At 35.8% G+C, this 24,521-nt stretch overlaps 1 protein-coding gene across 3 annotated transcripts in view; it reads right to left on the minus strand.

Annotated features, from left to right (window-relative positions):
• Positions 1–642: 642 nt before the first annotated feature.
• ZNF800 (zinc finger protein 800) overlaps positions 643–24,521 on the minus strand; it is a 34,430-nt gene continuing 10,551 nt past the window's right edge. The window contains exons 4-6 of one of the 3 annotated variants that reach the window (XM_026510485.4): positions 20,189–20,332; positions 16,173–17,865; positions 643–14,912 (exon numbers count right to left, since the gene is read on the minus strand). In XM_026510485.4, the coding sequence (XP_026366270.1) occupies position 14,912; positions 16,173–17,865; positions 20,189–20,332 (1,838 nt within the window). In that variant the 3' untranslated portion in view covers positions 643–14,911. Of the gene's footprint in view, positions 17,866–20,188; positions 20,333–24,521 lie in introns of all 3 variants that reach the window. The other 2 variants (XM_026510473.4, XM_044388037.3) reach the window with 2 other exon arrangements.

The following is a 24,521-nucleotide window of genomic DNA, read 5'->3' on the forward strand; positions in this document are numbered from 1 at the left end:
GAGCTCTAGTGGCTATCTAGATGGCAAGGTCTAAAGTTTCATTGTTAGGTTCTCCCTTCAGATAGGAAGTGAAAAGAAATTGGGAGAAACCAGTGAGGGCCACAGGAACATATATGACAATGCAGGACCTAGTTTTTAACTGTTATCTTAAATATTCACCCATCCAAAAAGTGCAGCTTGTCAAAGTAAAATTAATATACTTCAATCATCTGTTCAGTGTTTAATAGCACATTTTTTCCCTTAGAATCTGGCTGTGGATACTAAAGTTTATCATATGGATTATGTCAGATTCTATTAGTGAGATGGCTTCTTCCTGGGAAGTTTCTAGGGACACCTGGGTGGCAGTCAGTTAAGTGTCCAACTCTTGATTTTGGCTCAGGTCATGACATCAGGGTTGTGACACCGAGCCCCACACTGGGCTTTGTGCAGGGTGTGGAGCCTGCTTAATATTCTCTTTCTCTCCTTCTGCCCCTCCCCATGCCCCTTTTCTCTCTCTTCCCCTCAAGGAAGGAAGGAAGGAAGGAAGGAAGGAAGGAAGGAAGGAAGGAAAGGAGGAGGGAGGGGACTAAATCACAAACAAATCCTGGACATACCCAAGGTATAGGACTCAACAAACAGATCTTGTTCTAAGAACACTAATAGTTTTTTTTTTTTTTTAAGATTTTATTTATTCATTCGACAGAGAGAGAGAGAGACAGCCAGCGAGAGAGGGAACACAAGCAGGGGGAGTGGGAGAGGAGGAAGCAGGCTCCCAGAGGAAGAGCCCAACATGGGGCTCGATCCCAGAACTCCAGGATCACGCCCTAAGCCGAAGGCAGAGGCTTAACGACTGAGCCACCCAGGCGCCCCACCAACAGTTTTATTTTTAAAAACAAGGTATTTCCTTTCTAAGGTTAATCTTTTAAAATAGGTCTTAGAGATTTCTGTAAAGCCCTCTAAATAAAACACAGGTTAGTTCACATTGCCTAACAGTATTACAATTTAATTATCCAGCACTTCTTAGAGTAATATCAAATATATGTTACATTATAGACTGCACACATGGCAGCAGAAAGTAGTAGTGGGTGGGGCAGATGGAGAATCAGTCCTAGCCAAACATCATTTCCCAAACGCAAAACTGAAATAGAAAGGCGCTGACCTAAATTACACAATAAACCAGAAGAATGTGAGTAGGATATGCTGACTCCGTTTATTCTTTATAACCTCTTCAAAACCTAGGGCTTAATATACACGCACACTAATGACTCATAAGTCTCAAGCCCTTAGACAATCTCTCTCTTGACCTCTAGTCTATATCTCCTGGTCCTACTAAGCATCTCCAATGAGATGTTCCATCAGCACCTCAAACTCAACACAACTAAACTTTAACACTCCCCCCCTGAAAAGCGTTCCTCCCCCTCCTGTGTTCCCTACCTTAAAGAATGGTCTGACCCACCTGCCCAAACAAAACTCCCAAACCTGGAAATCATATTCAATTCCTTATTCATCTCCACTGCCTGGAAAATTCCACTTCTGAAATAATTATAGTATCCATATCTGTCTCCACAGTTTCATTGCCTTACCTAAATTTAAGCTCTTATCACTTCTACTTAGATTTCTGAAACGGGCTTCTATTTGATTTCCTCAGCACAAATCTTACTCTCCACCCCAATTCAATCTCCTCAATGCTAGCATATACCCCTGCTTCAAATCCTTCAACAGCTACCCCTAATCTTCAAAATATGATTAAAATTAGTCGGCCCATAAGATCTTTCTTGATTTGGCCATCACTGTCTCATATTCCTTCCCTTGGTCTACATGTGGTCTCATGTTTCTGTATCCACTTGGAAGTTTTTCTACCTAACTCTTTCAAAACTCAATTCAAGAATGAATTTAAGAATTTTGAAAAGTCTTCCCCAACCCCTCAGTGTGCTTTAATATTCCACTTGCGTGTATCCTTATAATATGTTCTTCTTCTATGATACTTGAGAGAAGGAACTGTTCATCTCTGTAACCCTAGCACCTAACTCAGTGCCTCACACAAGGCAGGAGCGCAATATGCCCAATGAATGGATGACGCCAGTCACCCTACAAAACAGTGTTCTTTGACTTTCGATACCTGAGCAGGCTTCACGGGGGCAAACAAGTTTAATTTGCTTATTATTACTGATCTATCCCTAGATATTATTTTTAAACTATTTATTTCAGCTTCTATTCAATAAAAGTTTGTTAAATTGAAATCTTCACTCTTTAAAAGGCAAATAAATACCGCATTTCAAATACAACTAGTCCTACAAGTAATAAACACTTTAATTAATATGTTGGTATAAAGGCTTGCATCACTCAAGAAGCTAAAAAGGAATCTGGGTTAACTTGACCTAGCAAATACCTGTTTGCCTCCATGTCTAGGGCACCACCTATCATCAATAATAGGTAAACAAATCTAGCTGCCACCACCCAGTGGCCCCCAAATCAACTGAAGTCACATCAGCATTAGTGTGAGTATGAGGTAATGTAACTGTTGATGCCCATCCTCATGGAAATAAATCCAAAAGACAGAAGGGAGAAGCCCATTACTATTACAGAAAAGCCAGAAGTTCTGTGAGAATGTCGGAAGAGTCTAAGACCCTGTACCCTCTGCCTTTGCAATCTCCTGTTTGCCTACACTGATAAGCTATCAACCATCCGCTCATTCAACATAGATTTTCAAAGCATTTTTATGTCCCAAGTACTGTGCTAGGCACAGGGTCTACATAACTCTCCTCATTTCTTATATGACTCTCTCCAGTGGGAAGACAGGCATTAAACAAATCAATGCACAAACATAACCATAATTACAAACTGTATTCGATGACAAGAAGGAAAGGAATATGAAACAGAACTACAAGGAAGACATACTTTAGGTTGTCTTTTTTTTTTTTTTTTAGATTTTATTTATTTGAGATAGAGAGTGAGAGCCAAGAGACAGAGGGAGAGGGAGAAGCAGGCTCCCCCTGAGCAGGGAGCCCAACACGGGGCTCAATCTCACGACCCTGGGATCATGATCTGAGCCAAAGGCAGACGCTTAACTGACTGAGCCAATTAGGCACCCCTAGGTTGTCTTTATTCAGAAGTGACAATTAAGCCAAGACCTGAGAATAAGTCTTTCAAGTGACAGTAACAGCAGATCTGTGTTTTAGGAAGATAGTTCTGACAGAAGCATGGAAGACAGATTAGAGAGGAGGTCAGTTACAAGACTAATGCAATAGTGTAGGTACAAGATAAGAGTCCAAATTAACTACTAAATATGGAGATGGCAAGGAAGAGCCAAATGTAAAAAAGCATTCAAAGGCAGGATGGAAAGGCAACGATCACGGATTAGGTGAAGAGTATAAGAGAGGGGGAAAAAAGTCAAGGTATTTCCTAGGATTCTAATTAGTCTAGGCAACTAGGAGGGTAGGAGAATGAATAACTGAGAAAGGGAACACATAAAGAAGGAACAAGTTTAAAGTGAAGATAGTAAGTTTAGTTTACTGAGTTTTTGTTGCATTTAAGGTGCTGGAGAAACATCTATAGAGAGATGCCTGACATGCAACTTTGAAAACAAATGGTCTTATAATCAGGAGAGCAGCCAGGCTAGAAAATAGGTCCAGGGTCATCTTCACCGAAATGATAACTGATGCTCTGGAAGTGAAGGAATCACTGAGACAGTATTAAAAAAGAAAAAAAAGACAAAGGAAACTCTGCTCCATATTTAAAGGCCTAGTAACAAAGGCCAGAGGCAAGAGAGAAAGGATCAGAGTTCACAGGAGCACCAGTCCAATAAGTACTTATCAACGTCCACCATGTTCCAGGTCCTATGATAGATGCCAGGGGCATGAAGAAAACATAGAAGCCCTATCTGCAAGATCCTTATAGCCTAGGAAAGACGCACAAATAGATCACTTCAATATAGTAATTGATGGGGCACTATAGAAACATACAAGAGGGATACCTAGCCAAACCTAGGAAGTCAGGAAATACTGAAGGACATAGCAACTGATCTGAAGCCTCAAGATTAAGTAAAATCATGCAAAGAAAGTTGGTAAGGGCAAACCAGATGAAACCAAGAGAATGTTCTAGACTTATGGAATGCTAAGCAGGATAATGGATATAGAAAAGAACTGGAAGGAGCTGAGAGGCTAAAATGGTTTAAGCTAGAAAAAGTTACTCTTGGAAGAAAATAAGATGGGAAAAGTGAACAAGGGGTTTTTGGTAGAAACTTTACAAAAGGTTTTAGGGGAAATGTTACAGAAGAGACTGGAAGAAGTTGCCAGGTTATATGAGGATTTGGGAAGAGAGATGGGTAAAATAACTTGTATGAAGTTCACTAATCTTTATGTAATTGTACCTTTTTATCTCCTTAGAAAATTTCTGTAAATTAGTAAACAGAGTCATTATTTTTCAAAGAATCTTGGGCCTGTCTGGTTTTCTGGATGCAATACCATGCTGAGACTAGCCCAAGATGACCCAGTTATAAGTGACCATAAAAGTCTGGGAAAAGTAAATTTGTAAGCATTATTGGCCATGAAGAGGTCAAGCATGATGAAAAGCAAGAAGCCACTAGACTTAGCATTTATATGGCCATTGATGCCCTTCAAGTAAACTTTTAACAGAAATGTAGGGGTCGAAAAAAATTGCCAGTGGTTCACAAGTAAAGGGTATAGGCATGACACCAAATCATTCATTCACTCAACAAATATTTATTGAATGCCTACAACACAGCAGGAACCATCCTAGGCCCTGAGGAATCAATGGTGATCAAGACATAGATCTAAGAGCTTCACAGTGTAAAGGAGGAGGAAGATAAGGAAATAGACAGTTATAGTGAAATTAGTGCTAAAACAGAGCAGTATGAAAGCACACGGAAGCTTGACAGTGAAAGGAAGGAGGAACAGATGGCAGTAACTAGATTGGAGATAGTACGGAGGCAAAATTTACTTTCTGGCTGAAAGGAATTTGAGCATGTTTGTGAGCTGAGGGGGAGAAGCTTATGGAAAGGGAAGAAGATGGGGAGGGGGAAGGAGAGGAGGGTTGCTGGAGGAAGGATTTGGGGGAAAAGATTGGTGAGACTTGGAAAAGAAGAACACTTCCTTCTGCAAAGAACCAAAGCAGGAAGAGAAGACAAAAAATAATTGTGATGCAAAAGGGGAGCATAAAGAAATGTCCTCTACCTTATGCCATGATACAGGCGAAGGTGCTTCTTACTAAGGAAGTAAAAACACAGTTGGGGGCTTCAAGGATGGCGCCTAAGTTTTGAAGTAGGCAATGTGAGAATCAGATAAATGAAATGACTAATCAATTCCAATTCCTAAGATAATACAAATGACAGAAGAAGCAATCAACAATTATTGCCTGCTTTTTGTTTAGATCTGGGAGTGGAACAAGAAGTAAAATGTGAGCTGCTGAACTTCAAAGAATTCAATAGGCATGAATTAAACAAAAGTAAACCTTTAAAGGAATTATCCAAACAAAATCACTAAATGTACACCCATACATTTTGTGATTGATTATGGATTACTTACAGCGTATACAGTCAATACAGCATTCCCATGAGTTCGAATCTGTCACCGTTACTGAGCAGCCATGGCAGAAGCTAAGAGGTTCACACAAAGGCGGCAGACAACAGAAGCCATCAGTAACAGAAACAAAGAGGAACTCACAGGTAGAGAAACTATATAGATCAGAAGATGAGGTAATGGTAAAAAAAGAAGTTTAAAAGCAGAGATATATGGTAGACTAATGATAAGCCTGAAGATAATTGAAGTAATGTTCCTGCCTCCCCCTTTTCCTTCCTTCAACATTCTTTTAGCACCTGCTTTATGCCAGGTACACTGTGAGGCACTGGTGATACAAAGAGAAGACATCATTCTGGCTTATAAACTCAGAGGGTGTTCATGTACCCACAGCCAATGTTTACAACAAAAGAACAAAACCAAAAGCTGCTTTGAGTTTTGCTACTCAGACTATACATGCTTCTATAAGACATTAACCACAAAGCAAAATTATATGAAAAGTTCAACAAATTCTTCAATAATCAGCAAAAGGTCCTATCAGAAACGGCAGCAGATTAAAGACCCATAAAATAATACGTTCTAACTTAATAAACTGCTGTGTATCTTGGCTTTATCACGGATGTTACATCTGACTTTTCATTAAACGGTTGGATTAATGCCAACAAAAAGGCAACGAACTGCAAATTGCAAAGCAAGATAACCAGAAACTAAGTGCTAGAAAGTATTTCAGCAGCAAATTGATAACATTTTTAGTGATTATGACAACAGTAATAATGCACATTTATTGAGCTCTTACTTGAGCCAGGTCTTGTGCTAAGTATATTATATACAAATTATCACTAAATTTGTATAAATTCCCACAAAAAAAACCTACCTATAAGGTAGTCTTTAATATTATCATTCTACAGACAAGAAAACTGAAGCTTAGAAAGATTAAATAAATAGTAAGTTAAGGACCAAGACTTGAACTCAGGTTTGCATGATTCTTAAAAATCCATGCTTTAATCACTGTATGATTCTGTTTCCCCAAAGAACGGAATAGTGCCAGGCACATGATGGACACTCAACAGTATGTGTCATTGAAGGAATGAATGAAAGGATATAAAGCAGCTATTGCAAAGTGAACCCCAATATGGAAAATACAAGTAGAAAAGCAAAAGCAATACTTTAAGGATTCACTAAATCACCAACTCAAACTGTGCGGCATAATTGGAGGTGTCTCGAAAGCAGCCGCAATTGACAGAATGGCCTAATATGCTGTTACAGGAGATGGTTCTGAGTGAAAATTTCAGGCTATGAATCTGCAAAGCCAAAGATGGAAATACCACCAGTCAGTTCAGAAAAGGAATTGTGGATGCTGATCAGAAAACTCGTTCCCACATTTTCTCAGTATGGAAAGGATTGGTGCTGTACGACATTAAGAGTTAACCCCCGCAGGTTACCTTTAATTCTATCACCTTTTGGGTTTTGGGGTGGGTTTTGTTTTGTTTTGTTTTTCAGAGCAAAACAGATTCACATCATGAATCTGGTACCTACCAACTCTTTTTTTTTCTTAATTGTAGTATAATTAACATACAGTGTTCTATTAGTTTCAGGTGTACAATATGATTCGATTCTATATATTATGCAGTACTCATCACGGTAAGTGTACTCTTAATCCCCTTTATCTAATTATATATCACCGTTAAAATGGAAGAAAATCATGCATACTGGAAAGATGATTACTGGAAAGATGATCTAAAAGATTCCCACCAAAGTGCCTTTTAGGGTGCAGAGACATGTCTTATGTCACTGACTCTGCCACCAAGATCACCAATAGACAGGAGCAACAGACAGCACATATCCCAAAAGTAGCCAATCTATGAACCCACTTATGGCCAGTAACCTATAAAGATGCCTGGCATGGGAGATTTGCCCAAAAAGAAATGTATCTAACTCAACCAACTGGATTTTCTCTTACAGGAGTCTGAACTCAAGCTATACAGAGGGAAAGCTAGCTGAAAAACAGAGAAGGCAGGCAGGAGTAATAAGACAGTTATAACCGTATTGAGAAGATACAGAATGAGGTAATTAGTTTAAAAATAAAAGGTAAAAACAGAATCTGCAAAGGGCTAATAGCAGCAGAGAAGTAACATGTCTGCTGCTAAGACGGCCACACCCGGTCACTAGAGTTGCATTGATTTTTTTCCAGTTTCTATTAAGACCTAGTTGAAATCTATATGACGAAGCCAGTTTGTACATAAGGTCTGGCCACTTTGATCTCCTTTATTTCCCTACATAAAGCTATCTAATAAACTTCTCATACTAGCTACAGACCAAGTAAAACTGTCTTGCTTGCAACCAAAAAAAAAAAAAAAATATATATATATATATAGTACAATAATTTTATATATGAGAGCACATGCACCACACCTTGCAGTTACATGGCAAGGCAAATTGGGTGGGGGGTAGTAATTCAAGCACTGTGGGTCTTATTTTCATCTTATAGCATCTGTGATTTGAAGACACTGTTACTTAGCTCTAGCTAAGTGTTTTAGAAAAAAAGGGCCTTCAAAAAAGCATCTTCTACCCTAAAATTTAACTTACAATTGTGCACTTAGAGATTAAGAAGACATCCAGGGAAGTTACAGGAAACAAAACCATCTCTTCCTCTTGTGTGTGCAATAATCCGCGTCCAAATTTTATGGCAAATAAGTGATTTTGTTCTCTCATAAGAAACAATAGCTGACTAGTCAAGATGGCCACGCAAATAAAGGACAAATTGGAAAAATACAAAAATATTTTGAAAAAAAGTTTGAGGATATACTGAAAATTACTCAAATTTTACTAAGTGTGTTCTTGCCTATCTTTATGATAGCCCCGTTAGCCTATCTTACCACCTCGAAAAGCCTGTCCATTCAAAGGAAAGGAGAATGAAGCTCAGCAAGTCTCAACCATCTACAAATGCCCAACACACTGAATTCCAAAAATATCTAATGATCAAAAGGTTTGAAAATGACAAAGCCACTCTCCTAGAGAAGTTTATACAAAATGCCCCTAACAACTCATATGTCAAAAACCCAAGAAAACAAAAAAAAATCCTTTCCCTTAAAGTATAACTTTTTTCATAGAATTCAATCACTTGTGCACACAGTATTTTCCTAGTGCATCATTATTTTTTTCTTAGAAGAAAACTATTCCTTGCCTTTCCTTTCTATCCAAAATCAAAGCTACCAGTCACAACCAGCAGGTATTTTAGGGTTCAGTCTACCAAAGCACCAATCTATGCAAGTCTCAGCTTCTTTAAAAAATACTTTTGCAGAGCTTAGAAAGAAAGTCTGACTAAAAGCCACAGGTCCATTTCTCAGAATTAATCTATTTTCAGGATAATTCCACAGATAGAAGAGATTAAAAATCAATATTCAAAACCTGAGTTGCAATAACAGTTCCATGCACTTGGGGTTCATTTTGGTGTAATAACCTTTCCCCTCGACATAACATCATTACACACTCTCGTATTTAAAGTGTTATGAGAGTATATAAAGCAGGGACACCCAGATAGGGTGCAAGTTATTATTGCTCAAGCATTCAGGGTGAGGGTTTTTTGGTTTATTTTGGTTTGGCTATTTTTTCAAGGATATCACTCTAGTCCTTAAACATTATAGTGTTTCGTGACAGGAATATGCACCAGACACCTGACACAAGTATTTGAGTATCAGAATCACTAAAAAGCCACATAACACAGGTGCTGGAACCCTAGCACTTCATCTCAAGTTCAGAATATGAAGGTTCATCCAAACCTAGGGACAAAAGTTCTCTGATGTTGCAAATTATACAAGTCCCTAAATACTAATTTTTACTATCTTATTGTTAAAAAAGCAAAATCAGGAACAGTCAGGTGTGTGGGTAAACCCTCTCAGCAGATAATCTAACAGTACTTGGGCCTCAGCTGAAATTTGGAGCACTGCCACTAATGACTACCAGTGGCAAGACTCTTGAAAAAGTACCATTTCTTCTTATCTCTTCATGTACATTTACCAACGAAATTCCTGACCTGGCCCAAATCATGCTTTCCTGAAGAATCCACTAGTTCCATAATTGAAGCTTTCTTTCAAATAGTACTGCACATATACTTTTGTCTTATAGAAACATTTCAGCTATGTTACTCAGTTAATATTTGTTCCATGTCAATATTCTGCACATGACCAAAAATAAAATATTTGTGTGATAGGGCAAATACTAATGAGAATTTTAAGACAGAGGGGTTATTCTGGGAGAATAACCATAAAAATAAAGCCTAACTTAAAATGAATGTGATTACAACTACCTAATCACCTTTTTCAAGATAAATGAAAAATCTGAGTAAGAATGGTAAACTAGTAATATCTGATCAGAAGAAAACTGACAGCAAATAATAATAGGTGTCTTCATTGTCCCAATTAAAGCAGCAGTTAAAATCGGATGTGTAGCAATAAATTCTCTCTTCTAATGTACCCCTTTCAATCTAAACTTTAAGTAGTAATAAAAAAATTACACATTTTAAAATGTTATGAAAATCACTTACAGTAACCATATCTAACATTTATTGTAACATGCCAAACACTATTCTAAATATTTTACACGTACTTTTCATTTTATCCTCAGAACCCTATCCCCATTTCATAGGTGAGGCAACTAGGGCACAGAATGTTTAAGTATCTTGTACAAAGTCATACCGGAAATAATGCATGGATCCAAAAATTTAACCAACCAAGCTAGCTCCAGATCATTACACTAAGCTGCCAATAAGGTAATGTAGCGAATGTGCTTCGCAAATGGTAATATGCAAATAAATGATTAAGAGCACTGATTAAGAGCACATGCTTTGTAGTCAGATCTAGTGTCAAGTCTCAATTCTGTAATTTACTAGCTATGCAAACTTAAGTAAATCACTGAATTCTCTAAGCTTCAACTTCCTATTCTATGAAATGGAGATAATGAAGTAACAGTTCTTATTGGCAGATTTTACTGGTGGATCTTCTTGGTATATGAGGGGCATTATACATGGAAAGAATTAGCACAGTGCTTGGCATACAGTAAGCACTCCATGAATGTTCATTATTACTATCTAATACTAACAGTTCTGTTCATTATTACAAACTCTCATTTTAGTACTGGTAGCATTTTCTAAAGTAAGTAAAATCAACATGGAGGTAATAAAAGTTTATGAAATTAAGACCCGAAGTCTCAAAGTATCTGACGGCACAAATTTAAGGTGGAAAAGGCTACCATTTACTTTAATGTCATTATCAAGTTTCTACTTAAAGTGCCTGGGTATACATGAAAATGTGCAAGGCACTAAACAAAATTATCAAGACATAATAGTCCCTGACTTCAAAAATACACAATTAAGCAAATTAACTCCGCTGAGTAGACACAAACAGCAAAACCTCCAACTTTGGGCATTTTCCCAACCAGACACAACTATGGTCGTCATTAAGTTCCCCTCTGCTTGTGGTGTGGTAGTGAATACATGCAGAAGAAGCAGTTCAAAAAGAAATAGTAAACCTGACAAAGGGAATTTAGAGTGATAAAGATTAAAGAAGAAATGAGCTGACTTTCTACCCTCATAACTTCTCAAAAAACATTTTGTCTATCTTGGTACTAATGATCTCTGTTAATTAACCAGAGGAGAAAAAAAGGAAAGAGCCAGAAATTCAAAAAAGAATTCAGGGTAAAATGGTACAGAAACAAATTCTAAGTGAGAGGAGGAATGAAGTTCAAAGTTAGAAAAGCCAAAATAATTGCAGGTGAGTTTAAGCGAAACATATTTTATTCAGCATTCTATCATGCGCCTAATGCCTTAGAAACCAAATGAGTAATAGCCATTCTTAAGACTGCTGATCCTTACTCCTTCCAACCCTGAGATTTCTGTTAGCTTTTAAAGTCAGAGAAGAAGGAAAAAATAGCATAGGGTACAGAAGGATTTTGTCTAACAGAACAGCCAACATCATACTGCACATATCTTAGAGCTCGGCTTCTGATCAACTATGAGAGCCACAGCTAAGGCAGAATCCTGGTAATCTTCAGATTCCATTAAAAAGGTAGCTTCTAAAACTCCTAAGTAAGGATCTAGAATATTTCCAGGAAACCTGGAAATCTAATTTCTAAAGTTTAAAAAAAGCATTTCTTTTTCCATGGTCATGCTATTTGAAAAGATCTTTTGCAACTTCACAACAGGAAATGATACCCACCCGTGCCTCAAACTCCATACCTATTGAGAAACTCCTCTGTCCATACCCAGAGTCTAAACCATAGCAAAACCACAAAATCCCCTGTGACTCCATCCATAGGCTCTTTAAAGTAAACTGAGTAGAACAGCCTATTGATCATAAAGCAGTATTACATATTCCTAAAAAAAGGTACTTTCCAATAATACCAGCAATCTGTGTCAACCAAAAACGTAGCTCATATCTACAAAAGTAGGACAAAAATTAAGGATGGGTAATTTATATATTCTGCAAGAATATATATATTCTTCAAGAAGAAAGTTTTCTTCCTGAAGTAGGGAGGAAAGGGGAAAAAAGAGAGACATGGACATAACAACAACAAAAAAGGTTATTACGCATTCAAGGTTTAACTGTACGTTCTAATGAACACCTGCCCAGAGTCAGCCATACCTCATCCAGCTCTCTCCTGCACTATCCAAAATTATGAAGTTGAAATGCAAGCCGTATTTTTTATTGTTTCTCCTCTTTCACTGCACTTAGGTATGGAAGGTATCTCAGGAAATAAGATGAGTTGAATTCTATAGGAAAACTCTTGACTGATCAAATAACAGCAAAGGTAGATAGATATAATTTGTAGCCAGAAATAGGTTTTAATATAAAACAAGCAATTTGTGATGGCTCTTTGTCTGCTTAACTACCTATCCCCACAACAAAAAGGTGCTATAAATATTTGCTTATATAGCCTGCATGCAGAAAAGCTTCTGGCACAAATTTCCTAGGACTGTTCTCCTTAAGAGCCTCAGGCCTGAGCCCTCTGAGAAGACAGAGCTCAAGAGTCAAAATAAAACCAAAAAGGATGAAGACCAGAAAGAAATAGGAAGAACAAAGAATTTCTAATAACTTCTTGTTCATTCTACCTTTCTAAACTTGTCCTGGTTTAGCCTCTAACTCATCTGCCATAATCCATTCATTTGTCTACTATGATAGGCAAATTCTCTCTAGGCAATTCTAATTTAGACAGACACATCCTGACATAGTGCTGTTTTTTCCTCTATGACCCAGATGAAACCTTTTGACAGTCCTTGGAATCCTCAATTCCTCCACTCTGTGGCTCTAGAGTCATGATGGAGGAGACAAACTGAATGGTACTGCAGAAATAGGTGAGCTGCAGTAAAGGAATTCCAGGTGCTCCCCTCACCCTCATTAGGCTATTTTTCTTTCTTTACTACAGTATTTAAAAAGTAGAGAGCAAGAGGCTGACATGCAAATGAGGGGCTACAGGAAAGAGTCACCCCCAGCTTTTTAGGAATACTCGTATCTTTTCACTGGTTGTAGGTACTTAAGTCTGGAAAATATCTTTGGAATATGTCTTGTGTGTAAGAATGCATAAAAGATAACACCTTGCAAAAGTCAAACATACAGATTTAATAATGTGCAACTAATGAAGATGGTTTATAAATGAAATACCACCTACACATTTAGTTCCCTAAATATATTATGCTATTAATCATTAAAGTTAGATCTATAAGTACAAGTTTTCCATATGTGGAAAAGTAAATCTGTTTTTAAATTAAAGAGAAATTATCACTCTAATTCTTAAAAATAAAACTATCAGGGTATAATTCAAGTGTAGCTGCTCATAGTCACTGAATAAACTTAAATTTGATAAAACATTTAAGTTTCAACCAATGCACCTTTGTTGAAGCACATTTAGCTGAAATAACTTTGAGTCTGGTTTATTTCCATCACATATAGTACATTTTTCCAACAAGAGCATGTACATTCAATATAGAACATTTCCAGCAACAGTTACAGTCTTTCTAGTTTCCTTTCACAGTATATTTTAGTGCAAAGCACTGGGAAGGGTAAATGTTTTTCTAGCTATTGAAGCATTTTATTATGACCTTGTGGATCTTCAACATTTTAAAATTTTATACAAAAAGTATATAGATGGACAGGGTCCCTCCTAAGTACAGGTGCGAACCTATATAAAAACATGGTATATTCTCTGCTGTACCTTTTAAAATTATAATTTGACAAAAATTACTAAAAAATAAATTTTTTCCTAAAAAGTACAAAATATTGATACACAAAAACCTGCCCAATATTTCATAAAGATAGATGTACTTCTGTTTTCCTAAAATCTTGATTACAAAAATGGACAAGAATTCATTATTTTCCAAATTTTACAGTAGGAATCAAATATCATCTAAAGTAGTCATTTAAGATTTTACTTGGGAGAAAAAATTCAGGGTTTACACTCCCATCTTCCTTTTTTAAGCAATATTTAAAGAAATAAACTAATATCATAAGAAGTGGTTGTGCATGGATTGTCCGCATCCATAAAATATCAGTAAGCTATTTACTACCTTCATATTAACATTAGTAAATGTGTGGTCAAAAAAAAAAAAAAAAGAAAGAAAGAAAAAAAGAAACTGAAAAATTAAGTTGCATCTATTATTAAAGTGCTTTGTATAAAATTTAAAGAAAAAAAGGGGAATGCTTAATTTTCATAAAAACCTCAGATGTTTACAAGTAAAAAATGTAATGATCCATGGATGAAAATGAACTGGAACTTTCCTGTAGTATGTATTTTAAAATGAAACTTTCAAACATTTAAGTGCTGGAGAACAAGTTAGAAATAAATGAATGTAAGAATAATTACAAATATTTAGTAGGCTAAATATTTATAATATGTTGATACTAATTTCTCTTTTGGTCCTAACATACACTCACTAGGAAATATATCTGTACAATCCAGATGAAAATTTTGCCGAATAAAGTGAAACAAAACTAAAATCACTAAGATATAGTCTTTTTGTCAATTAAAAATCACCAGTGGTGATATATATTCTTCAGGTTGTTGATAGCTTTCATCAACAAATTGTTTGGAAAACAAACTTTGCAACGTTTTTGTAGAAACTGTAGACCAAATGCACAAGGTCAAGGGTGGTTAGCTGATGGACTGTGATGACAATACGTAATGTCACAGCTACTTGAAAGTGCTGGGAGAGGCAGTGCCTTAGAAACAAGTGGTTAGATGGTTATTATTTTAGTCAGAAAACAGCAGTTACAGTCGAATATTTATGAAATTGTTTTTCCTTTCTTTTTCTCATAGTACCATTTGAAGACGTTTAGTGGTTCTAACACCAATTTAAAGTCTTTCCACAAAAATGAACTCCAAACCTTTTCGTACATCACTTGAAGTTATCTGAGGAGAAATGGGAATAAATGAACACTTTTGAGTTTACCAATAAAACCTTGTTTTTAAAATTATACAATAGTAAATGACTTCTAAAGGATAGTTTCATCTCAAGTTTCCACACAAATCAAAAAATGTGTGATACTCAAACCACAACATTTAACCCACTCAGCACTCAAACTAAGTATACTGCTTTAGAACCTGAATCCAAAACTAATTTAATACTAATTAAATATATTAAATGCCTTAATACAGGGAAACAGGTACTGAAGGTAAACTTTTAAAAATATAGACAGACTTGCAAAAACAAGTACAGGGAGTCTACTCCTTAATTATATTGCATTTTAAAAATCTACACTTATTCCAAAACCTTCTAAAAAAGTAAAAATTTTTTTCTTTCTTCCCAATAGGGATTTTCCTTTTCTTACAACGCACAACCACAAAAAAACCAAAACAAAACAAAACCAAAACAAAAAAACAAAAAAACCCCTACTTAATAATACAAACTATGTTGAAATGATCACAAAAAGTCTATTGAAAACAAAAAGGGAAAAGTAAGATTTGGAACCTATATAATCACTTTTCCACAGATCAAAACTAAAAACGGTAACTCAGACATACTCCCAAGGAGAAGGAAAAAAAAAAAAATCCAAACTTTTGTCTATCAAGTTTTCCCCTTTGACTGGAAGCACTATGTTAAATGTAAGTAATAAATGCTAATTGTTCTAAATTCAATTTGGGGATTTTTTTTTTTCTGAGTGCAGCACTTTATTTAGCCGTCACAGATTAATTTTTACAATAATTACAGTGCCTCAAAAGACTTTTTTCCTATAATTATCGCCTTCACAAATTCATTCTAATATATTTAACTTTTCCTACAATGTATTAATTAGTAGACTAGGTCACTAAATCAAATTAAACCTGTGCAAAGTTAGTTAAACAGAAGACTTCTATTGTAAACATAAGCCAATATAAATGTATATATTTTACAACATTGAGAGGAAAGCACTGACCCTGTGCCATCTACCTACAACTATATTGCATTGTCCTGTGGAAGATAAGTTCTGAAGTTAACTTTTGTTCCCAAGCCACTGGAATAAAGGTCACTGAAGAGGTAAATGCAATATGCACATTACTCTTGCAGTTCCCATTGCCATAAGATATATGGAAGCAAACATGTGTTAAAATGGAACCAGCTATAAATTATGGTCAAATGATTTTTTTAGTTCGATGGGGGGAAAAAAGCAAAACTCTGTAACTGTTCCTCACCAGACAAGAGCCTTAGATCTTGTACTTCGGCCTTTGGTTTTGTTTCCTTCGGGTGAATTGGAAGCATTTGCCTTATGAGTTTTCTTATGATGTTCAAGGTAAGTCTTTTTGGCAAATGCCTTTCCACATTTATTGCATCTGTGAAGAGAAAAGTTTTTTGTGACTTTTACTTCAATACCAACGTCAGCTACTTCATACTTTTTACTAGGAGAGTTAGAAGTGCCATCGTGTTTTGAATCACTATGTTTTGCCTCATCCCTCGAAGGGCCTCTTTTTGCCACTTTATTTAGAACAAAATCAATGGGCTTCTTTATAGCTCTGATCTCTAAACTGGCTGTTATTTTCCCAAGATAGCGGGATGACTTTTTATGAACCACAGTTATATGTCGTATCACATCACGCTTCCGACGCGTTTCGTAAGTGCAAAGAGGACACTTGTAGAATTTAACATAAATGTTATTCCCATCTGTGTGCAACTCAATGTGTTTAGTCAAGTTCTGTTTGGAAGTAAACTGACGTTTACAAAGTTTACAGTAAAGTTGCTTAAAGTCAAAGCCAGCTGAAAGTTTTGGTTTCCTCGTTTTTTGCTGGCCACCTGCAGCAGACGGACTAGTTGATTTAGGGCTTTCAGAGTCTTGTTTAACTTTATTTTTCTGTGCTGCCGGTGTGTTCTTTTTTTCATTTGAATGATTTGTTCCCTTTAATTCATTCTGTGGAGAATGGGTAATGGAAGGGGGTGAAGATTCTACAGAATCTGCTGGTTCAACTTTAACTTTTATTTCTGAACTGCTGGCAGTATTATTAGGGCCTTTCTCTCTTTTAGAGTTTGTTCCAGAAAGAGTTATCTTGTGGACAATTTGCATATGTCTTTTAAGCATTATTTGTGAACTATATTTCCTCTTGCAAAGGAGGCATTTGCATGCAGTTAAATTGTATTCAGCCTTTGAAGACGACTTTTGTTTTCGAGTCTTAAAAGATTTTTTAGGAGAAACAGAATCCAGGAACAAAGGTTGCCCAGGCTTTGTTGCTATATCAGGAGTAATTGAATCCCTCCTTAGTCCTCTATGAACTTCATCAAAATGCCTCCTTACATTCGCTTTTGTAGCAAATGATTTACAACACACTGGACAACTCCTACTTATTGGAACTAGAACATTCTTACTGCGTCCTTTAGAGGACTGGTTTGGATTCTTTCGCGTTTCAATGTATTTTTTTAGTTCTTCCATCTTTTTCTTGTGTACTTTTCGAATGTGACGACGAACACCTCGTCTGGAATTGAATTCTTTTCTACAAAGACAACATATCAACTGGTGACCAAAATCAGAATTGTCAGACGTTTCCAAGTCAGCCTGTGATTCCTGAGGTTGCTCATCAGATGTAGGCGCAACTTCGTCTGCAACAATCTCCACAGGAGGGGGCTCAACAGTTTCCACCTCTGCATCTGTAACTGGTACTGTTTTAGACTGTTCCGTGCTAGTTTCCTGTATTTGAACTTCGGTTTGTTCAGGAGTACTGCTTGACTCTCTGACTTCAGTAGGATTATCAGTCCTTGAAATATACTGAAACACTGCATTTTGATTAGTTTCTATGGGTTCTAGCTTAATAATATATTCTCGCTTGTCCACACTTGGATATATGGCTTCTAGGAGATCGTTTATGGCTTGGCTTTGTTTATCATTTACATCAGGAAGGTCTGTTAAGGAAAAAACAACATTTTAATCTGAAATAATTTGCCTGCTCTAGCTCTCTAATATTTAAAAATGTATTATGAACCTCTATCTTAAAATTTATTATATTACTGGTTTATATTATTAAGAAGAGCATTATCTACTTTTTCATATTTTAAAACTAGAATTAATTAAACTAAAATTAATCTAAAATCTCATCAACATACACAAATGTTAAGAAATAAAGATGAAGAGCTACTTCCACTCCTAAGTGCCCTTAATATCAAATATATAAGCACATGAGTGTCCTAAACAATTAAAACAATATTTCAAACTTTTAGTCTAAAATTTTCAGGCTAGCAAAGCCAAATCAAAGGTCTCATAACCCAAGATGGATAAAACATCATGAAGAAGGTACTATTATATATTAAAATGATTCTTTTTTTAGAAAACATAACAGCATTCCTATTAACTTAATCCATAATAATCTAGTCTACTTGTATAGAGGGACACTTAAAGATCTTATGGAAATGAAAAAGAAAGATCTGTAGGACATAAATATGAATGACATGTAGAGAAGTATTTGCTATTACAGGTCTTCTTAACATGATACCATCCCATTCAAACAAGTGATTGAAAACTATAGATTTATTACAAAAACAGAGCTAGTTTTATTTACTCGTGCAATAATTAGCATCCCCTATAGGCAGCCAAATATTCCTACTATAACCGAATGATCTAATATCTAATATTGGTTATGTCTCCACATACAACTCTAAAATCTAGCTACAAATATAGCAACAAATCTGATATTTAGAAAACAAATGCTTCCTTATTGCTCTTCTAGTAATCTTCCCATTTAAAAGGGATGAAGTAGTGTCTAAGGATAACACTTTCACGGAAGTATTTCTAGAATCAGTATTGCCAAGAAAAGTGCACAATAATCCAACAAATCCAACTATCTGTATTTCTAAAACTCAACTCTACACTAAAACGAGAATAACTATCAGAAATATAGGGGGCGCCTGGGTGGTGCCGTCCTTAAGCGTTAAGCGTCTGCCTTCAGCTCAGGGCGTGATCCCGGCGTTATAGAATCGAGCCCCACATCAGGCTCTTCCGCTATGAGCCTGTTTCTTCCTCTCCCACTCCCCCTGCTTGTGTTCCCTCTCTCACTGGCTCTCTCTCTCTCTCTGTCAAATAAATAAATAAATAAATCTTTTAAAAAAAACCCCTAATTTTCTACTAGTACTTTCATTATTAAAAGATCAGATTTGAAACTAATCCCTACAGACTGCCTTTTCATTTATATCTCAATGATAAAAACAAGTATAATAAGATCTAACAGTACTAGGAAAAGTTTCCAAATATGAAATTTTTATTTCAACTATGTCTTATAATAAATATACTTTCAATCAGCTTCATGCTAATAATTAAGTGGTACTTTTGATTTTTGGAGTTTTCATTTCATTCCCATCCCAAAAAAGTGAAGTTGAAAAGTACACCAACTCCACAGTGCAACTATAGCATCAAACTGACAAAATAAGTTCTATAATTTGTAAGCGTTAAACCCCTGAACGAGAAATAATGAAAGTAACCTATTACTTATTAAAATATCTTAAGGAATTTGTATCAGTTCTTAAAGCAAGAAAGTAATACCATTACATATACTGCTAACTTAATCATACAGGGGCAATACACTTAATCCAACAAACATTTGGTTCCACAAAGACTTTATTAGCCTACAATATGCCTTCATCACATAAAGCTACTTCAGATCTCAAGTTGGCCTATAATGCAATCTAATTTCTGATAAAATGATTGATTTATAAATAAATTTCACTGAGAACAAAACTGATCTTCAAATCAAGACCCAGAAAAAATTAGAAAGGTGAATATTTTTTACCATCCCCAACAAATCAACTAATTTACTCATTCTTTGCTCTATTTCTAACCTTCTCATTTACTTAAGGAAAATCTTAATTATCAATCATATGTAACAAGTTGTTAAAAAAAATAAAAATGAAAAATACCAATACCCCCTTCAAGCGCTCATATTTTAACTTAGAAAAATCCTGAATATAAACTATATGGTCCATATAAACATTCAAAAACAATATCCAATATCTTAATATAAATAAATATACTCATAAACCTAACCTCGTATACCTTTAGAAAAACCCAAGCAAAAAGCACTTATATGAAAGTACCTAAGAAAATGAACATTAAGTCGAATATTTAATTTTATTCCCCATCATTAAATTATTGATACCATTTTTACATAAACGTATAGCTGCAGTATAAGAATACTTAACTGTAAAACGTGTAACTTAATATATGAATAAAACTTACTGTCATCCATCTGGAGACTTGGTGGGCAGTAGAATTTTTTATGGGTAATTAAATTTGGTAATCCTCTGAAGAGACTGCGGCATAATTTACATTCAAAAATAGTGTCCACGTCTTTTAATAAAATGTGCTTAAGTTGTTTAGTTCCTGAAGGAAAAAAGAAAAGAAAACTTAACACAAAAGGTAACTTTAACATGCATTTTTAAACTGGGCAACCACTGTTGACAATCCAAAGTGTAATTACTCTTTGCAAACAAAATATAGGCATTGCCAATTTCCACCATACTGTATTCAGAACTAAGTTATAAACTAAATTCTAAGTAAAATTCTATCATCATCTGGATGTTAAAATTGATATTCTTGGGGCGCCTGGGTGGCGCAGTTGTTAAGCATCTGCTTTCGGCTCAGGACGTGATCCCAGCGTTCTGGGATCGAGCCCCACATCAGGCTCCTCTGCTAGAAGCCTGCTTCTTCCTCTCCCACTCCCCCTGCTTGTGTTCCCTCTCTCGCTGGCTATCTCTCTCTGTCAAATAAATAAATAAAATCTTTAAAAAAAATTGATATTCTTTTTCTAATTCAGCAGCCAATCAATTCTTAGGATATCCCAACAGTGGTTCCAATATCTGGCCGATCATCACAATAACCCAGGAATAAATAAGTACATAACCCACCTCTGGAGATTCTGATTCAATAGATCTGGAAGGGGAAAGAATTAAACATGCCCCTCCCCCCCCCATCCCCCTACTCCTTCCCAAAATTTCTGGCTGGTTCATATAGCTCCCTTCTGCATTAAGATGTGAACATGGAGTTCTGTAATGCGTTTTCCCTAATTCCTTAAAGAAGTCAAAACTGTGTCACAAGATTGTAACTTTTCTTTTTAAACTCAGCTCAAATTACTTCAGGTTCTGGGCCAATATGGGATTATGGTCATTGAGTGTCAGAGTAGAGAATCCTTATCCATAATTTGAATTTTGCTTAGGCCTCTTGATACCACTATAAATTTATTCAAAGCCTTTCTCCCTCAAAAACTCACTCCAAGTGCAATTAATTAGATACTGATAGTTTACAGTTTAAACTAATTTAAAGCCTGTCTTCCCCACTAGATTATAAACTCCAAAGCAGCCAAGACCAAACCTGTCTTATTTAAGACTAAAAAGTAATCAGCTCTAGCAATGCTCAATAAAGATTAGTTGAAGAAATGCCACTGATGCAGGGAATCTAAGCATTGTGACAGAAGATGAAAAGGCAGGAAAAATAAATAAATGGCAATGAGCATCCAATCTTTAAAATAAAAACATCCACCAGGAATAAAACACAAGCAGAAGATCTTTTGTCATTATTTCCTATAGGTTTTTGCCACAGGTAAATTGACAAAATTGATCTGCCATGCTTTACTAATTAGCCTTTAATTTCCTCAAATAAAAAAGATGATAATAATATTGACTTCAAGAGGAAAAAACAAATGTGTCCCGAAAAAAACTTTAAAACTACCTAGTTGCAAAGTGTTCTTCCATCATTCCACAAGTACTTGACACTCTTTTAAAGCTCTGGGACTACTAAAGAGTAAACACACTATACTATCCATCTTGTAAAATGAACAAGCCAAAGCAAACCTATCTTAGAGAATCATAAAAGAAAATATGAATCTAAATCCCAGAAAAATTAAATCACACATGTGGATTTCTACTGGGAAAAAATAAATATAATGAAATCATTTCCACCATTTCTCAAATCCAAATCAAAGGTTTACTGCACTAAACCATATTACCACAAAACCAGAAAACATAAATTTAAAAAGATTCAGAGGGCAGCCAGAGTATTATTCTTTATATAAAAGTAAATTCATACACACACACACACACACACACACACGCATGCACACACGCACTTTCTTAGTCCACTTCACATTACAAAATATACTGGCAATAGACTAACATGTTTAGTTCATAGCTAACCTCCTAAGTGATTGACAAACTATGAGAGGTAGACTGATGATAAAAATATTTTAGATAAACCTAACATATCTACATGTAATTCCCAAGAAGTATAGTTAAGTGTAGTACCAGTAGGAAGAAAAGAGAAATTTTGCCCACTTTAATTCTAAATTGAAATACCTGCTAGGCCCATACTAAAGATTCAATTCTGCCTTTTAAAGATAGTCAAAAAAGACTGAAGAGGAATGCAAAAACAAGCTAAACTAGGTTTAAGAACTCAATTGAAGACTGAAATAGAAAGTATGAGGTTATATATAAAAAATAGTTACTGCTAAAAATGTAAGACTGCATCCCTAAATCAGAGATCTTACTTTGTCCACCCGGCTCTCTCAACCATAAAAATTAATTAAAAATTTAAAAAACCTACATAGAGAGAAAAAGATACCCTAAGTCCTAGTTATAGAACTAGTTATATTCAGCAGAGTGTATATTCGTTTCCAATAGCATCCCCCTAAAAAAATTTCTGGCTCTAACCTTAAATAATCAATCTTAATTATCATTCACAAATGCTCCCCCCACCCCATCCCACCAAACACAAACATAAACACAGTAGTTGATGCAGGTACATCAAATTTCTTTCAGAGCTATGGGTTCACCAAATTGTTTCTCTATCACTTTTCAGGCCTTCACCTATATTTTTTTCCCTCTCTGCCTGTAATAATCTCCCACTTCCCTGGTCTGGTTCACTTCTAGTAATCTTTCAAATTCTGGGGCGCCTCGGTGGCTCAGTTGGTTAAGTGACTGCTTTTGGCTCAGGTCATGATCCCGGAGTCCCAGGATAGAGTCCTGCATGCGGCTCCCTGCTCACAGCTCAGTGGGGAGGCGGCTTCTCCCTCTAACCCTGCCCCTCTTACGCTCTCTCTCCCAAATAAATAAAATCTTAAGGAAAAAAACAAAACACTCCAGGTTAGAAGTCACTTTCCCCAGGAAGCCTTCTGATTCCTGGTTTTTGTTACAAATTCTTCACTCCCTACTCCCACAGCACCCTATACATCTGTACTATATTATCCCACTATCTTGTAATTAATTATTTTTCTGTAGTCCCATTAAACTGGAAGCTCTAAAAGGATGGAGAAGATAGCTTTAATGCTCACCCACTGTAGTCCCAGCCCTCAGGCTATGCCTGATTGAGGTTTGTTAAATGACACACTAGAGAGCTCCATGTTTAAGGAAACCTTCTCTATAAATGATTTTTTTTAGTCTATATAAAGTTGCCTGGGAAGTCAAAAAAGAGACCTCAAAGATTTTTCTAATTCAACTTACACATTTTACAAGTGAGAAAAATAAGATGCTGCCCATTCCATAAATACAGACAATAGAAGTTCTTCCCTAAGTTAGTTTTAGTTGCCATTTAATGTTTTGTTGTTTTTCCCAGGTGGTCATAATGGCTTTGGTCATAATGGTCTTGTCAGCTACCATTTTGTGACTGCTTTGCTAACACTTAGACACAGCCAATAACGGTGCCTCTGTCAACAGCTAAAACTTTCTGTCACCTAAGAGAAAAGACATGGTCATCTAGATAGCAACATAAAGTTCTTCCACTGCCCTTGATTCTGAAAGAGACCCATGCTATCTTATTCCTAATTATTCCTTTTCCTGTATTAGTAACTTTTTCTTGCCCTAGGTTTTAAAACTATCTCAGAAGTCACTGTTTACTGATCACATAGGTCATTAATCAGTATCTTTAAAAAAAAAAAAAATAGCCCTCCAAAGGGTAAGGCTTTTGATGCTTAGAAATTAACTAATTAGTGAATATTTCAGATTCTCATAACAGGTGCTCAGTAAAAATTACTTAAACCCTATCAAGGGTTTAGTCATGTGCTATTCCTTAATATCAAATACATTATATGTACTGAGAAAAATGTTTACAAGATTTTTTTCAAAAGGAATCAGTATTCAGTTTCACATTAGGGTGGATGGCAGTCACTTTACATGATGTGATATTAATTCTAACTCTTCTGTGCCAAAGATAAGCTTTCATTTTTTTTCCCTTAATATATGGATATGTTGGTCAATGACCATTTTAGATTATAGCAGTAATGATTTTTAAATGGCATACTGTTTGCTTTATGATGATTCACATATAAGCTCAATCATTTTTAGCATGACTGTTTAAATATAGTATCATCTCAACAGTGCAAGCAAATCTGTAATTCCTGTCAAAACTAATTTCCAAAGCCAGTATATGCAGGAAATTTCTAACTAATCATCCCTCAACAAAACTTCTTAAAGGTAAAAAATAGGGAAAACTTAAGAAAATTTAAACTGATTTCGTACCCACCACCTGCAAGAGTTGGTTAAAAAAAAAAGGTTAAAGGTTATGGAACATTGCCACATACTAC

This window comes from Ursus arctos, unplaced genomic scaffold, assembly GCF_023065955.2.
Source record: "Ursus arctos isolate Adak ecotype North America unplaced genomic scaffold, UrsArc2.0 scaffold_3, whole genome shotgun sequence".
Taxonomy (NCBI): Eukaryota; Metazoa; Chordata; class Mammalia; order Carnivora; family Ursidae; genus Ursus; species Ursus arctos.